Raw genomic sequence first — 18191 nt, 5'->3', positions numbered from 1 at the left:
CATAAAACAGTAATGGTTTTAGAAAGCACTGCTTATGCGAAACTCCGTTTGCCCTCTCCTCACGTGATATACTGAATGCTATGGATGAAGGACAACATGCTGATTCCATATTTCGAGATTACCGGAAAGCATTTTACACGGTGCCTCATTGCAGGCTGTTAACAAAGGTACGAGCATATGGACTAAGTTGACCGATATGTGAGTGGCTGGATGACTTTTTAAGTAATAGAACCCAGTATGTCATCTTCGACAGCGAGTGTCCATCGGAGACAAGGGTACCGTTAGGAGTGCCTCAGAGAAGTGTGATAGGACCGCTGTTGTTCTGTGTATACATACATGATTTGGTGAACAGAGTGGGCAGCAATTTTCAGTTTTGTTTGCTGAGGATGCTCTGGTCTACGATAAGGTGTCAAAGCTGAGTAGCTGTAGGAAGATACAAGACGGCCTATAAAAAATTTCTAATTTGTGTGATAATTGGAAGCTAGCTCTATGTATGAAAAAATGTAGGTTAATTCGGATGCGTAGAAAGAAGAAACCTATAATATTCGGGTTCAGTATTAATAGTGTTCTGCTTGACACACTCAAGTCCTTTAAATATCTGGACGTAACGTTGAAAAGCGATATGAAATGGAACGATCATGTGAGAACTGTGGTAGGGAAGGCGAATGGTCGACTTCAGTTCATTGGCAGAGTTTTAGGAAATTGGAAATTTGAGGTAAGTTCTTATGAGACCAAACAGCTGACGTTATCGGTCCCTAAGCCTAGACACTATATTAATCTAACTTAAACTAATTTACGCTATGGACAACACACACATCGATGCCGGACGGAGGACTCGAACCTCAGACAGTGGGAGCCGCACGGACCGTGACAAGACGCCCCAGACCACGTGGCTACCCCGCGGGCCCCAGAGTTTTAGGAAGGTGTGATTTGCCTGTACAGGAGGGAGCATGTAAGACGCTGATGCGTCCTATTCTTCAGCATTGCACGAATGTTTGGGACCCGTTCCAGGTCGGATCGAAGGTAGACATCGAAGTAGGTCAGAGGCTGGCTGCTAGAGCTGTTACGGGTAGGTTCGAACACCACTTAAGTGTTACGGAGATGCTTCGGGAATCAAATTGGAATCCCTGGAGGGAAGGCGACGTTCTTTTCGAGGAACACTATTGAAATAATTTAGAGAACCGTCATTTGAAGCTGACTACCGAATGATTCTACTGTCACCAATAATTCCTCACACAGCTTAACTGACACCTGCTGGATGATCATTGCTGCGTGTGGACGTGTTGTAATATACCTCCCCAACGCATCCCATTCGTACCCCATGATGGTATGTAAGTCGGCGGAATGGGCAATCGCCGAAATCCTCCAATTCAAAAAGCTCCTCCACCTTGGCAGTTTGATGGAGTAGTGCTCTCTCATCCATAAAGATGAAGTCGGCGTCGATCACACTCAGGAAAAGGCATACGTGAGGCAAGGAGTGGAGTGCCACAATAACGTTGACGAGTGAGCGCACTCTGTTCAAAGAGTTGGAAGTCAGTACTCTAGTGGAACATTACGGTTCTTGGTATCATAAGTTCTATCCCGGAACGATCACGCTCGAGAATGTTCCTGGGTGCATTATGTGTTGTCACCTCTCGCTACATAAGGGTACGTAGAGAGCGTTCCAGAACATGATCGTGTTGTTGGTCCAGGCAATATGTTGTGGGGAGGTGGACTTACCGGTGACAGTATAATCCTTTCTCACGTGTGTCTTTTTCAGTGGTGCATTCGGCACTGACTTCATTTTTAATTGATGACAATGCGCCACCGCGTAGAACTACGCTGATGGAGGAGCTCTAGGAACGAGAGGATTTCGGCGAATGGACTGGGCTGACGGTTCTTCAAACGTAGTTCCCATAGAGTAGCTGTGTTGCGTTGGGGAGACGTACTGTAGCGCGTCCACGCGCAGCAACGGCCGTGCTGCACTTGTCACGGTCGCAGGTTCGAATCCTGCCTCGTGCGTGGATGAGAGTGATGTCCTTAGTTAGGCTTAAGTAGTTCTAAGTTCTAGGGACTGATGACTTCAGATGTTAAGTTTCATAGTGCTCAGAGCCATTTGAAGCATTTTTTGCACTTGTCAACGCTGCTCGTGGAGGAATGGAACGCCCTACCGCCAGAGCTCCTTACCAACCGTATGACCGGCGTTGTAACACATTGAAGAGCATGCACTGGCGACTGTGGCGATCACAAACGTTTTTAAGGACCAGGTACCGTCTTTTGTAACGTTCAGGGGATCATCATATATCGCGGTGACTTCAGTGTGATCATTGTCATTGAATTTCTGTTGATGTCATTGTGTATTTCTTTCAGACGCCTTCTGTCCGTAATATAGCAGTTCTTTATGTGTATGATTTACGTTCAATCGAGCTACGTTACTTGCTAAGGGCACATCATTCGAAAATTACCCTCGTCCATACGTTTTGCACCTCGGTGAAAGTGTCGCTTATAAAGAGAAACTGTAACTGAATAACTGGTGCCAGAAACAGATTTTTGTGCATGTAAAACGATTGCAATGTACTTTACTTACATTCAAGCTGCTGGTTCACATAATCCCCTTAACTAATTCATACAATTTCAAACCGCGATTACATTGAAACTAATAAATGGAACAAATATTTAACTTCAGAGCGTGGCGAGCAGCTAAATTCATCACAACAAGATCGACATCCTGAATCAGCGCCCAAGATACCTACCGCTACGAGTAAAAACGATTCCAAATTCTATATGAAAGAACAGATGCCATCTTCATATAGGTAAGGCTAACCGGCTGATGACCTTCTACCGTACGGATGCACACTAGTTACCTGAACTCTTTATGGGGTTCGGGGGATTGTCTGCCGCGAGTAATGGGTATAATGGCAGGGGCACTACGAATGTAGTGTGTGGGTTATAAGTTGGGAATGTGGGTCTCACGTGGAGCATACCGGTGATAAGTCCCTGCAATCGCACTATCCTCTGTGCCTTTGGTGGCTGAGATGGATAGAGCGTCTGCCATATAAGCGGGAGATCCCGGGTTCGAGTCCCTGTCGGGGCACACATTTTCAACTGTCCCCGTTGATGTATATCAACGCCCGTCAGCAGCTAATGGTATTGATTTAATTATAATTCCACATTTTTGTCTGCCACCTTGATTTCGGTCTACTTTGAGGCCCTCTTTTATTACCTTAATACTGATACACGATATTGTCATTCATAAACCGGTCATTTGATTTCAATTAAAGTAAATTCACAACATTTCCGCCCAAAACATTTTTCACACACTATACTTAAGCATTCTCACAACTTTGTGACCAAGAACGCAACCATCGCAAACACCTCTTAAAAATATTTATGTCAATGGCAAAATTGGTTTCGACCTATCACGCCCATCTTCATGTGGCTAACGTTTCCGACTACATTAATAATTTAGTCAGCAGCATGTCGACCTCTCTTGAATTGTACAAGAATATTTGAATCTCTAGAGCCACTTTCATATGTTAATCCGATAGTGAAACTGTCCTAGTCTGACTGCATCTGATAAGATTTGCGTCCCACAGCGATTGTTTCAGATTACATTATCGGATCAAAAGTATTCAGACACCTAGTAGTCTTGGCCAACGTGAAGTTAGTGCTATTGATCGCTGGGATATGAAGCGAAGTCAGTGTTGTAACTCATGCCAAAGATGTTTCGTTGGGTTCAAATGGTAAATATGTTCATGCCAATCCATTTCGAGAATGTTACCGCACATACACAGTTGCTTCAAGAGGCTGCTTTATCACATGATGCGCTGTTATACTAATAGTAATCGTCCACGAAATTTTCCAAAACTTAACGCACTGCAGAATTCTCTTAAATATGTTCATATCCTTACGCGTTTAGCGTTGCCTTAAGCACAACAATGGGATGTCACACTAACCACACAAAACACCAACAACACCATTTTATCTTTACTTTACCGCTAATATTGGACGTCGAAGTAGATTACGGACTCCAGGCCTTCGACGATTCCAAGACCTTTCCATCGGATTACAACAGTGTATAGCGTGATTCATCACCTCAATTCGCTCCTTCCAGTCATCCACTGGCCAGTGGCATCGCTATTTACATCATCTCAGGCGTCGCTTGACTACAGAAATATGCAGTTACGAGAAGCTGGTTGACCATTTTCCCTATTCTATTAATCTCCGTACACATTGTGCTGTCTGAGCTCCGGTAGCACTTTCTTTCCCATGATTACATGCGAGTTTTTGCAGCCACCTTCCGCAATACTCAGTGGTGTCTTTCAACCAGTTCCCGAACTTTGCCTGGTCTTGGTAACGCAGTGGCTGTTAATTCGCGATTCCAGTTCTCAGTCACATCACCAACACTCAGCTTGGGCAGCTTTAGAACAGTTGAAATGTCTGTGACGAATTTGTTGCTCAGCTGACATTCAACGACTACCCCATGTTCGATACCACGGGGTTCTCCTGACCATCGCGTTCTGCTGTCACTTGTTTATTTAACATAATCTCATTAGCGGACCTGCATTTCACGCATACAGTACTTTTCTTTATATCAGAACTACTTAAGAAATACCCATTTTCGTATGAAGAGTAATATGGGTGTCTGTAACGGTAATAGGAGTAAATCATACTGGCTATGAACTAATAGGGTTAATTCTGGCAGTAGTTGTAGTACTGCTGCTGCTTCCACTTATAGTACCAATAGTAGTAATAATAATGAAAATTAATGATAATAATGAAGCTTCTCTACTGAGAACATTGTACTCTGCATCTCCGTTTATCCTGGCGACTTCGCCTCTTTTGAGATTTAGCACAAAAGTTTGCATTAGGTAGGAGTGCCCAGATACTTTATATCACATAGAGTACGCTGTTTTCAGTAATATACAGAGGAGTGACTACTCCGGCAGGTGTCGCCGTCAGAGCTGGAGGCGTGGCTGCTGGGACACCCGCGGGTGACGGAGGCGGTGGTGCTGGGCCTGCCACACGATGAGGACCAGGAACACCCAGCGGCTTTCGTCGTGCTGGCCCAAGGCGCCACCGTCACACCCGACGAACTGAAGCAATTGGTCCAAGGTGAGGCCATACCTCTTGATCACACACAAATGTGCACTCTATACTGCAGAATAATACTTCTTAGAAACAGTACTGCACAGGGTATCACAGCAATGTTGTGACAGACTTGGAGGGGTTGTAGAGGGTGTCCTGATGAACAAATCGAGGATAGGAACCCGTGCCCAGTAACGTCAACTGACGATGGTACGGTGTGTCGAAGTTATAGGCGCCGGCTCCTACCACTAGGCCACCCGTTCCACAGCAAACGTGACTTCATATGCTGACGGAATGTAGATGGAACATCTCGCTGTGATGTATGTTAGCAGTGACGGCCACAGATTGCCACGTTAGCCAGTTTAGAAGTTGGTGCTCGCTCCTGCGTAGAAAGCCTCTTCTCCTACGTATGCCACGCTCTGTTACCTTCGTGGATGACTGTTTCAGACATGGTTTCCATCCGCAGTTTATTTTTCTCCTGTGCAACTGAAAACAACTGTGATTTTAGGGGATTCGAGGAAAAAAATAAACTGCACATGGAAAATTTTGTCCGAAACTGTCATCCACCGAGGCAACAGAGCATCTTATGTAGGAGACAAGGCCTTTATACGCAGCAGCTAGCTCCACTGGTGATCATAGCAACCAGTCCCGATCCCTGAATAATGAATAACACTACGAAATGTTCGTCACTGTACAAAGTAACATCTGATGCCGAATGGATGGCCTAGTGGCAGGCGCCAGCGTGTATAAATTCGACGCTCTGTAGCGTCCTTGGATGAAGTTTCCAGTCACGGTTTCTTATCCTCAGTCTGTTCCTCAAGACACCCTCTACAATGGCTAGAAGTTTGTCACAATTCTAGTACACCTTGTAGGTGGTTAAAAGTGGCAATAACATCAGTTTCATTTTACAACTTGCCCCACACTTATTTCTTCATGACAAGTTAATTAAAGGTACTGTCGTGCTGTGGTGGAATAGACAGGGTTCTATCAGAGTTTTCAGGTAAAAGAAATACCATCAACAAAGAGAAAGATATTCTCAATGACATCTGAGAACAGGAATAGGACACGCAAAACCTTCTAGCAGAAACATACTATATGGAAGGCAGATGTGTTTCTGGAGTTTCAATTCCGTTCAGCCGAGTGGCTCTGATCTATAAATACATCTACACAATCACCGACTGACGGAGACGTCTTCGAGGGTACCGGGGATTAAAAAAAAGAAAGTGTTAAAGCCCGCTAACAACACAAACGCTGTGGCCGAGCGGTTCAGGTGCTTCAGTCCGGAACCACGCGGCTGCTACGGTCGCAGGTTCGAATTCTGCCTCGGACGTGGATGTGTGTGATGTCTTAGGTTAGTTATGTTCAAATAGTTCTAAGTCTAGGGGACTGATGACCTCATATGTTAAGTCCCATAGTGCTTAGAGCCATTTGAATCATCTGAACAAGACAAACACGAAAGGAAATGTTTCTTGGAACATACTGACAAATCGGCCGTCGCAGTACGTTTTCCGAGATGGAATAACGAACCAGAATTCCCTGAGATGAGCATTTTGGCAAAGTCAACACATTACCATGCGAGTATGTACACAAAGACCACAAGAATTTGGAAACACCAAAATAATTTTGACCGAAAAGAAGACGGTGTTAGATAATATACGGTTATAGAGTTTGCGCCAATTGAATTGTGTTGACGTGAGAAATTTTGGAAATTTGTGGTAAGGTCTTATGGGTCCAAACTTCTGAGGTCATCGTCCCTAAGCTTACACACTACTTAACCTAACTTCAACTAACTTACGCTAAGGACAACACATACACCCATGTCCGAGGGAGGATTCGAACCTCCGACATGGGAGCCGCGCGAATCGGGCGTTGAGTTAATTTTAATTGGGAACGATGCTGCCATACAGAAGTAATCACGCAATCGGCATCACTTTTCTTCCATTCAGTTCTATAAATTCCGGACACCTCAAGTTCTCGATGTAGTTGCCGTTTTATTTCCGAATATATTACTGGCAGAAGTTGACGAAAGCTTATGGAATAGTTTTCGATATCGGCCAGGGAATCAGGACCTGGTAGTTTTAACTGAAGAAAATGCCGGCGTGCAGGTCTAAATGATATTATTTTTTAAGTATCTTCCTATAGCCTCAAAGGCTGATGGTGATATGACTAACATCGGGTCCGTCGTTGATGTCAACGTGGAGAAGTGCCTCGTGTCGTCGATCGTCAGGTATCCTACACGGAAAGCTACGAGCGTACTCGGTTTGAGTAACGTAACGTCTAGCCTCGATAGTTTTACTGAATAAGAGTACCTACGTATCAAGTTAACACAAATCAGATGAACAGATGAAAGTAAATTAATACACTCCTGGAAATTGAAATAAGAACACCGTGAATTCATTGTCCCAGGAAGGGGAAACTTTATTGACACATTCCTGGGGTCAGGTACATCACATGATCACACTGACAGAACCACAGGCACATAGACACAGGCAACAGAGCATGCACAATGTCGGCACTAATACAGTGTATATCCACCTTTCGCAGCAATGCAGGCTGCTATTCTCCCATGGAGACGATCGTAGAGATGCTGAATGTAGTCCTGTGGAACGACTTGCCATGCCATTTCCACCTGGCGCCTCAGTTGGACCAGCGTTCGTGCTGGACGTGCAGACCGCGTGAGACGACGCTTCATCCAGTCCCAAACATGCTCAGTGGGGGACAGATCCGGAGATCTTGCTGGCCAGGGTAGTTGACTTACACCTTCTAGAGCACGTTGGGTGGCACGGGATACATGCGGACGTGCATTGTCCTGTTGGAACAGCAAGTTCCCTTGCCGGTCTAGGAATGGTAGAACGATGGGTTCGATGACGTTTTGGATGTACCGTGCACTATTCAGTGTCCCCTCGACGATCACCAGTGGTGTACGGCCAGTGTAGGAGATCGCTCCCCACACCATGATGCCGGGTGATGGCCCTGTGTGCCTCGGTTGTATGCAGTCCTGATTGTGGCGCTCACCTGCACGGCGCCAAACACGCATACGACCATCATTGGCACCAAGGCAGAAGCGACTCTCATCGCTGAAGACGACACGTCTCCATTCGTCCCTCCATTCACGCCTGTCGCGACACCACTGTAGGCGGGCTGCACGATGTTGGGGCGTGAGCGGAAGACGGCCTAACGGTGTGCGGGACCGTAGCCCAGCTTCATGGAGACGGTTGCGAATGGTCCTCGCCGATACCCCAGGAGCAACAGTGTCCCTATTTTGCTGGGAAGTGGTGGTGCGGTCCCCTACGGCACTGCGTAGGATCCTACGGTCTTGGCGTGCATCCGTGCGTCGCTGCGGTCCGGTCCCAGGTCGACGGGCACGTGCACCTTCCGCCGACCACTGGCGACAACATCGATGTACTGTGGAGACCTCACGCCCCACGTGTTGAGCAATTCGGCGGTACGTCCACCCGGCCTCCCGCATGCCCACTATACGCCCTCGCTCAAAGTCCGTCAACTGCACATACGGTTCACGTCCACGCTGTGGCGGCATGCTACCAGTGTTAAAGACTGCGATGGAGCTCCGTATGCCACGGCAAACTGGCTGACACTGACGGCGGCGGTGCACAAATGCTGCGCAGCTAGCGCCATTCGACGGCCAACACCGCGGTTCCTGGTGTGTCCGCTGTGCCGTGCGTGTGATCATTGCTTGTACAGCCCTCTCGCAGTGTCCGGAGCAAGTATGGTGGGTCTGACACACCGGTGTCAATGTGTTCTTTTTTCCATTTCCAGGAGTGTATTCCCATGTACATAAATGGAGAAGTGGCAACGTTCCACTCCCCGAAACGCAGAGCACACAAAAATGCTACATCGGCTACGATTTGTAACGAACGTCTCTATGAGCATTACGTTCGTTAGTTTATTCATTCATTAATCCACTTTTCCAATAATATTAATGTTGATCAACAAAGGCTCTGATCGTTCTTTTTTCTTAACTGATGTTTGTCACTCAATTTCAGTGTTTCCACGACCTTTTCAGATTCTTCCCTCCTACTTGAATGCACTCTTTATAGCGTCTTTGCCAGCCCTCGAACGCAAGGTGCCGGCCGTTCTCTGTCAGGTCCTTGAGAATCATCCACTTTTCTTAAGATTGCTTCAGAGCTCTCAAATATAGCCCCCTTAAACTTTGCTTTTTGTGATGCAAATAAAAGAATTATAGCCTGCAAGATCGAGCCACAAGGCGCATGCGGTGGGCAGGTAACGTTGCATTGAGCCAAAAATTGTATAGAATGATCTTCTACATGAGGCCGCGCATTTTGATGATGAAGCCGCCACCCAATCTAAGGAAGTTCTGGTTATTTCCCTGCAATATGCTTCCACATTTTACCCTGTACTGAAGTGTGGCATACTACTGTAATAGTAATGTGAGGAAGAACTGTATGCTGGTAAATGATTCTATGACATCGCCAATAATAGCCACTTGGCTTTTCTTGTAAAAAATTTATTTAATGACCTGTTTAGTAACCTAGAAGCCACATCATCGGGTTTCATATGGTACATCATGACACTAAAATTCAAAATCGACGGGACCGAACGTGCCTTGTTTAAGACTAAATTCTATAAAACTGGTCGCCAAATAAATAATGAACAAGAGCAGCCAAGTGGTTATTATTCTAGTTGTCTACTTGTGGGAGCCGTTGTCCTGTGCACAAGACAGTGCATAACATTCCATGATAATAAAAATAGTGACTACCATCACATTCCTTGCATGTGGATCAACTTTCGCCTAGTTTGGTACTGGAGAACCTGGTGCTTTTCGCACTGTGTTGCCTCGTTTATCTTCAGGATCATAATGATGTAGCCATGACTCATTACTGATAGTAGAAATGCATCCTCTCCATCAGCCAAGAGACGCAACAACTGTCACGTCATCCTTATTGTTTGCTATGCAAGATGCGAAGAGCGTCTACAAACTAGAGCATTACTACCAACCTATTGATAGTAGAGTGCAGCCGCCTATTGACGTTTTGCATAAAAACTAACTTTTTTCAAACATTTATAATACAGATAGGAGACTATCACGGATGCTACGAGAAAGACCCATTCTCTGTCTTTGATGATCAGTCTCCGTACATAAAGTACGCACAAGATCGGACGTGGTATGGCAAAATACATAAAAGTAAAACGAACGTAACATCTTTTCTCAAAGCAAACTCCTTTAGAAACTATACACTTTAGGCAACGTTAGAAAAATTGGTGGAGGAAACTGACAAACAGTCTATTAGGAACAGATCAAAGTATTGATGTTATATGTACTTGAATGTTTGAATAAATGTAATGCACACTGCAATGTCTTCAATCATAGTAACTGCCCGGCCTACACGAGAACAAATTAGCAGCCAGTGGTTTTATTTCATGTGTGATAACGGTCTTTAATACACGTCAGCGAAATATTCGGCAGTTACCGTGCCTAACTCAAGCAGGAAACAGGACTTCCATCTACTCAAATCGTTGTAAACGGTGATGTTGGCGCTGCCTTGTAAAATCTCCAGTTTCTTTCATATTGCATCTCCCAAATTTTGTGTCAGCGCCTCTGTCTGCCATGCTTGATGGGTGTTGCTAGTTAATATTGTTTGTTTTAGGCAGAATTTCATGATTTTATGAACCACTCCTGGACGTTTATACCAAAATATGAATTCTGTGCACTTCTCCATCGCACTATGACTCGAGCCTTCACAGTCCGTACACCTGACTGCTCGCAATGGGAAATATTTTATGGCGGACTGTTTCTGAAACTACGTGACACCTGCATGTTTGTAGGTTCTTCTGACTGGAGTGCACTTCCATAGAATTCTTTTGCGTTGTAGAACATATGATACCGCAAAATGTTGAACAAACGGTTTGGTCCTTTTTGTAGTAGCACTACACTCTGTTTGAATCCCTTGGTTGATCCATTTATAGCGTAACATGATGTATAATCCAGAAGAAGTTTGTGGAAATATACGGTATATATGTTCGTCTGCGCCCTCACTGTGTCTTACGTACTTCACCTGAAGTTGGACTTAACAAAAAAGGACTATTCGTAAAGTAACATCCGATCGGTCGCGAAATGGAAACCTCAGTGATAATCGAAAACGTTTCATTTCCAAAGGTTTGCTACACCTTCACTATATAGACGCTGCTCCGACTTGGACATTTGTCGTAGGGTTGTAATAACCGTCCGTCACTTCTCTACGCTGGTCTGCAGTTCGTTATCTGTGCCAAAATGTGGCTTCGTAGTCAGCGGTTCATGTGAGCAGAAACGAACGTCAGAGGGAGCTAACTGTGGGCTGTATGTTGTATGATCGAACACTTCCCATCGAAAACGCTGCAGTGACATCCTCATTACCTCTGCACTGTGCTGCAGAGAACTGTCATGAAGAAGGAAATTCATGTCATACACGAAATCAGGCGAAACGTTGCAGAGTGCATTCATACTTGGCGGGAGACGGGATTGCCCTATTCACCTTTACGTTCTCACAGTGTGCTCAGGATTGAAAAGAGCGACGTGACGCGCTGGATAGAAATACTGGGGTCCTGCCCGACATATATGTGCTAAGCTTTATCAGGTTTTCACTGTCGTTTCAATTTGGCAACCTATTGGACCTTACTCTCCGAATAGCCCTCGTATTGCACCATGCAAATAGAAATATAGGAAAGCCAAGTTGAAATGGCTGCCGGTCAAATGTAAGGACACAGAAACAGAAATGGCAGCGGGAAGGACTGATTAATTATATAGAAAAATCAGAACAACCTTCAGTAAAAACAAGGCCAAGAACGAATTCAAGAAAAACCATTGACAATTATTGCACAAACAGTTCTCTACATCCACGGAACAAAGTTAAAGAGATTAGTGAAGGAAAAGTATTTAAAAAGGCAGTTAAAATGTTACTGCTAAGCAGTACATTCTGTAAAATGAAGGATTACCTAAATAACAAAGACAATGAGTTTGGTAAAAAATGTAACATAAATAAATATTATTAATAACAGTAATAAGGCTTCAGTCATTTCACGTAATAGTACCACAATTTTGATTAATTTTATTTCCATTTATCAATATTATTATTATTATTATTATTTTGATAAATCTGACTCCCAAAGAATCGTAATGTGTGATACTAACATACTATAATCTTTCTTGGCTCAACACCTCACTCATTATAGAAGGATCCTGGCTCTGATTTCTAGCAAATAGAAACCAAAATACGAACCATACGTCGCCATTGTGATTAGCTGATAGAATGTATAGTGTTAAATTATATACATATGAAATCATATATGTGAAATCATCGGGAGGAGTGACAACCAAACGAATATTAATCTTAGTTTTAATGTCTGTGGGTCGAAGGTAGAGAATAAGGATTTCGGAATAATATCACCACACACTAGTCCGGTAACAGGGGCAAATAAGAGCGGAAACTAGTGCATAATCAGGTAACAGTTATTGTATACAGGTGGCTAACAAAAATAATATGCAGAAGAAGGGAAAGATAATAGAGGGTTTTTTTAGACGATGAGTTTGATTTTAGAAACGTTAAAGGCACCAGAGGTACAGTCCTCATCGTGCACTTGATGTTGGAAGCAAGATTTTAGAAAAATTGAAATACTTTCATAGCAGTTGTCGAACTATAAGAAACGTAAAACGTTCGACAATGTAATGTGGGGTGAAATGCTGAAGTTCTCAGGAGAATAGATGCAAGACGTGCTCGGATTGATAAGGGTGTAAGACAGGGATGTTCCTGTCTATCAATGTATAGATTGAAGAAGTAAGGAAGGAAATAAAAGAAAGATCGTTGAGTGGGAGTTAAACTCATGGTGAAATGATATCAACTATATGTTTTGCTGATGACATTGCTCAGGAAAATAAGGAGCAATTGGAGGATCTGTTGAATAGTACGAATAGTCAAATGAACATACATTATACACTGCAAGCAAAAGGCAGAAAGATGACACTAATGAGGAGCAGCAGGAACAGATTAGCCGAATTATTAACATTAAACTTGGAGACTACGAAATAGACGAACTGAAAGCTATCTGCTAACTGAGAAGCAAAATAACATACGATGGATGGCACACATGCTAAGATCGCTGATCAAAACGACTCTACTAAAAACTGATGAAACGTCAGCCTTAAACTGAAGAAGAAAATTCTGAGAATGTACCTTTGGATCACAGTATTTTATGAACGTGGGTCACAAACTGAGAAAACCGGGAAAGAAGAGAATCGAATCATTTGCAGTATGGTGGTATCAATATTAAAAATTAAGTGGTTTAATAAGAAGTGAGGGATTATCCGTAGAATCGATGAGGAAAGCAACATGTGGAAAGCATTAACAAGAAGGCGGAACAACATACTAGGGTTGCCCAGAAAGTAAAAAAATGGTTCAAATGGCTCTGAGCACTATGGGACTTAACTTCTGAGGTGATCAGTCCCCTAGAACGTAGAACTACTTAAACCTAAGTAACCTAAGAACATCACACACATCCATTCCCGAAGCAGGATTCGAACCTGCGACCGTAGCATCGCGCGGTTCCAGACTGTAGCGCCTAGAACCGCTGGGCCACTCCAGAAAGTAAGTTCCTATCGGTCGCGAAATGGAAACCACAGTGAAAACCAGAAACGTTTCATTTGCAACAGTTAGGTGCACCTTCCACCTACTTCTCTACATACATAGTCACCGCTCCAACATCGAGTGTTGCCGTAGTGTTGTATCAACTTTCCAGTATCCTCATCATAGAAAGCAGCCGCCTGTGCTTTCGGCCAGTTATCTGTACTTGTCTGCAGCTCGTTGTCTGTGGAAAAATTTTGTCTTCATAGTCAGCGGTTCTTGTGAGTAGAGATGAGACACAGGGGTAGCCAATTACGGACTGTATTGTGGGTGATCAAACACTTCTCTTAACGCTACAGTAGCGTCTTCATTGCCCATGCAGTGTGCGGTCAAGAATTGGCATGAAGATGGAACTGCTCGACAGTTGTGTTATGTGGGCTGCATGACACAGGCGAAATCTCTAACAAGCCCTCATACTTGGCGGGAGACGATGTTCCCTACGCATCTTTACGTCCTCACTATTCACTCTAAACTGAAATGAGCGACGCCACACGATCGATGGGCATACTAGAGACACTGCCCAACACATCTGTGCAAAGCTTTACCGGATTTTCACAGTGGTTTAAATTTTCGAGCAATCGTAACTTACTTTCTGGACAACCCTCGTAATAAGAAATATGTTAAGATGTCAAGGAAAATCTTCCATAGTACCTAAAGCGGAAAAATATGGCAAAACAGTAGAGGAAAACAGATTGAAGAATATCCTACAAGTAACTGAACAATCCGGCTGTCAGTGTTACTCTGACGTAATGTGGTTGGGACAAGGGAGTGACTCGTGGCGGGATGCATCAGACCAATCAGCAGACCAGTGAAGAAAAAACACTCAGGGTGGGTTACTAATTAGAATTTTAGTTGTACTAATTTCACTACTGCTATCTACTCTTATGCTTATTTAGCTCAACATACAACAGGTCTACATCACTGACGCAAGAAGGGACGCTTTTTGTATGAGAGCACTGCGATCTATCTAGAGTAAGCTAAACCACATTATCCATCGCATTGAAGTAGAGACTCGGATATGTTTTTCATTTCAGAGAAAGCGTGTGGCAGCGAGGAGAAGCTGCTACGTGGGGGCGTGTTCGTAGTGGATTCCATCCCTCGCCTGCCTACGGGCAAGGTGAGCAGAGGTCAGCTGCGAAGCAGTCTTCAGGAGAGAATCACAAAGGAGGTCTAGCCACTCGTCAAGTCTAGCAGCTGCCATCTGCTAGTGTTTACTGCACACTACACACTAAATTACAGTACTATGCTACATACCTATTTACCTATTTCATTTACAGCTTTCTTTGTATGGTGGTATAACGCTACATCATAAATAAACTCAAAATGGCTTTGTTAATGAGAAATGTATCAAAACGGTATAAGAAAATACGTTCGAACAGATTCGAGTTGAAGACGCTGGACATAAAAAGAAATTGCATATTAATTTATTAGTAAGGCATTTTGTTCGTAACAATTAGAGTATCAGCCAAGGAACATCCCAAGCAGAATGTTGTGGTTTAGACAATACAGATTCTGGCAGTATACTATCACAAGACCTGTCGCAGCTTACTTGTGATTCACCTTTTTCCATTTCTCTACAGTTGACAGCCACCTTCTGTGCAGGTGGCAAAGTTATTGTCATCAGTTAGAAGATGAATCTCACGCTGTCGTACACGGTTTGTGACAAGTGGTCAACAGTTCAAACAACACACTATATGGATTGGTGAGAGAGTATTTGAGTATAAAGGTATAGCCCGCCTTGGATGACAGATTGGATGTATGCTGTGTTTCTGTGTGTCGCCAATACATTAATGGCCACTACAATTGCAGCAACAGGAAGAATTCAAATAACGAAATTGTACTTGTTGTGCACCTACAGGACGTCAAGTTCCAGTTTCAAAACGCTGTAGAAGGAGAACGGCTGCTCAGAATTACATCGAAATTGAACAGCATATTATTTTCTCGGGGGGAAAAGTAAAAGAACAAAAAAAAGTTAACAAGAATTTTACAAAAATATGGCGCTATAAGCGTATTAACGTAAATAGTCTCAGGTACTAGTGACAGATTAACTGTCCCAAACCCATTCCATTATGCAGTTACATATCCTTTGGCGTTTTCTAATGTATCCAGCCTAGTGAGGCTTCTTTTAGTGAAATTGTGATGTAAAACTCTTTTTTCTGAGGAATTCGTTGCTGTACCTACACAGTAAATGTCGGTTCTAACCTTTAGTCTTCATGATTGTTCTGTAACACAACATTTCAAAGAGAAGAGCATACACCTCGATTTAGGAGACAATATTAAGCTGTCTTTTTAAGTTGGAATTAGTGCGATTCATCTCTGTAATATGATAAAGGAGATCATTTCAAAATCGAATTCCTGTTATCGAAAAGGATTTATGGAGGGCAGATGCGAGATAGATAAGAACAGAAAGGGTTTTGTTCGTTTGGACACGAGTGTTTCTGATCTGCTGTTCGGACTACAGTGTTAGAGCGTTGAGTTCAAGGAGAGGTATATGAGACTGAATATGTTGATGAGACGGCGAAGGAGTTTACGGAACTGTCTACGATTGTTTGCAGGAAGCAAGAACAGCATGGTGAAATGTGATCAAAACGACACAAGTCATGACAGAGTAGGCGGCGTTCATCATCAGATCTGAGCCCCATGAGATTTCCTGCGTAAGACTTTGCAGGATAAAACCTGGATAGTCCAACGAAGTCGCATGGAATTTTGCTGCATAATGCTTAAATCCTGTACTATGTAAGCATATGATGATGTACACAAGATGATGTTGAGAATCTCGTTAGCGGTCATCAATTTGTTTAGCTCTTAAACGTACCATTAGCAGACGATAGATGGAAAGAAAATCAATGGAAAATCTGTACTTCATCCACAGCAGTCGGTAAAACTTGCATTTTTTACGATTACTGTGGAGAGAATAGTCGGTGGTAAACGGAGCACCAGAGGTTACTCCTTATGAGTTAGCTCACCACAAAAAACACTGGATCCACCTTTTAATAAGTGTGTTACTGTGTGTGACAAATCGCTAGAAACGGTACCTTAGAATAGGTAGAAGTAATAGTCCGGAGTGGTCCAAAGTGGAATGACGGCTTAAAAGAAACTGTGCGGAAAGCAGACGTCAGATTGGTATTGTTAAGGGGAATCTTAAGGAAACGGCTTTCAAACATCGAACTTTCCTCGGAAATAGAGTTACTACAAAATGCAAAGAAGACTTAACGAAGAGTGGCACATTCCTTCATGGTATCGTTTAACTGGCGTGAAAGCGTTACCGAAATGTTCAAAACATTCTAGTGCCAGACCTTACAAGAGAAGTGTTGTGCATCACAGAGAGGTTGACTGTTGAAATATTGACGGCATACTTTCCAAGAAGAGTCCTTAAGCACATCAATTTCTCTCAAAAAGTTGTCGGGAAACAATCACAACGACAAAATCAGAGAAATTAGAGGTAAAACAGAGGTTCTCCGACCAACATTATTCCCACTAAATACTAGCGAACAGAATACAAAGGGGAGAAAGGATAGCAGTAGCAGACGTTTACTTGCCACTGTGTTTGTTAAAAACTTGTTGTGGAAGAAAACAGCCTGAGTTTTCAATTCTGTAAATACACATTTATGTATTTTTTCTCCACATATTTGTATTCTGTGTAAACATGTATGCTTTATGGCTAAAGAGAGAAAAACTACAGAGACCAAATAAAAGAAAGGAACAGACAAACAAAACATTCCCACTAAATACTAGCGAACAGAATACAAAGGGGAGAAAGGATAGCAGTAGCAGACGTTTACTTGCCACTGTGTTTGTTAAAAACTTGTTGTGGAAGAAAACAGCCTGAGTTTTCAATTCTGTAAATACGCATTTATGTATTTTTTCTCTACATATTTGTATTCTGTGTAAACATGTATGCTTTATGGCTAAAGAGAGAAAAACTACAGAGACCAAATAAAAGAAAGGAACAGGCAAACAAAACTAACCTCCATAACAGTGTTAGGTGGCTTGCGGAGATTGCATGTTGTCTAGAAATTCAACCATGGCTCATTCTGTAGCCGTCTGCATCCTCTAACGTTTACTGAGACCTACGCAGTGAAAGTGATACATAAAATATGGCGTTTCAGTCTTCGATCACTATTCTTTATTTTTAATTACCGGTTTCGGGCTAGCTGCCCATCTTCAGATCATATATTGTAGTTACAGAGTAACTTTTCCGTACAGAACACTCGGTTCGCCGTCACAAATAAAGTAAGATAGTTGGAAAATTACTTTACTTATGACAGCGAACCGAGTGTTCTGTACGGACAAGTTACTCTGTAACTACAATATATGATCTGAAGATGGTCAGCTAGCCCAAAACCGGTAATTAAAAATAAAGAATAGCGATCGAAGACTGAAACGCCATATTTTATTTGATGAACGATCGCGGAATTCCCATTGAGACAATCATGTCTAGTTTTGATAAAGTGATACAAATTGATCAGCAGGTATACCATAAGACATTTG

General features: G+C 43.1%; 1 protein-coding gene across 1 annotated transcript in view; it reads left to right on the top strand.

Moving 5' to 3' along the window:
- LOC124803230 (4-coumarate--CoA ligase 1-like) overlaps window positions 1-15022 on the top strand; it is a 96547-nt gene extending 81525 nt beyond the window's left edge. Inside the window, exons 7-8 of the mRNA XM_047264409.1 lie at window positions 4929-5094; window positions 14735-15022. Coding sequence (XP_047120365.1) covers window positions 4929-5094; window positions 14735-14874 — 306 coding nt within the window. The 3' untranslated portion in view covers window positions 14875-15022. The remainder of the gene's footprint in view (window positions 1-4928; window positions 5095-14734) is intronic.
- The last annotated feature ends 3169 nt before the right edge of the window (window positions 15023-18191 follow it).

Source organism: Schistocerca piceifrons, chromosome 6, assembly GCF_021461385.2.
Source record: "Schistocerca piceifrons isolate TAMUIC-IGC-003096 chromosome 6, iqSchPice1.1, whole genome shotgun sequence".
In the NCBI taxonomy this organism is placed as follows: Eukaryota; Metazoa; Arthropoda; class Insecta; order Orthoptera; family Acrididae; genus Schistocerca; species Schistocerca piceifrons.
This window is presented reverse-complemented; position numbering and strand designations above follow the sequence as displayed.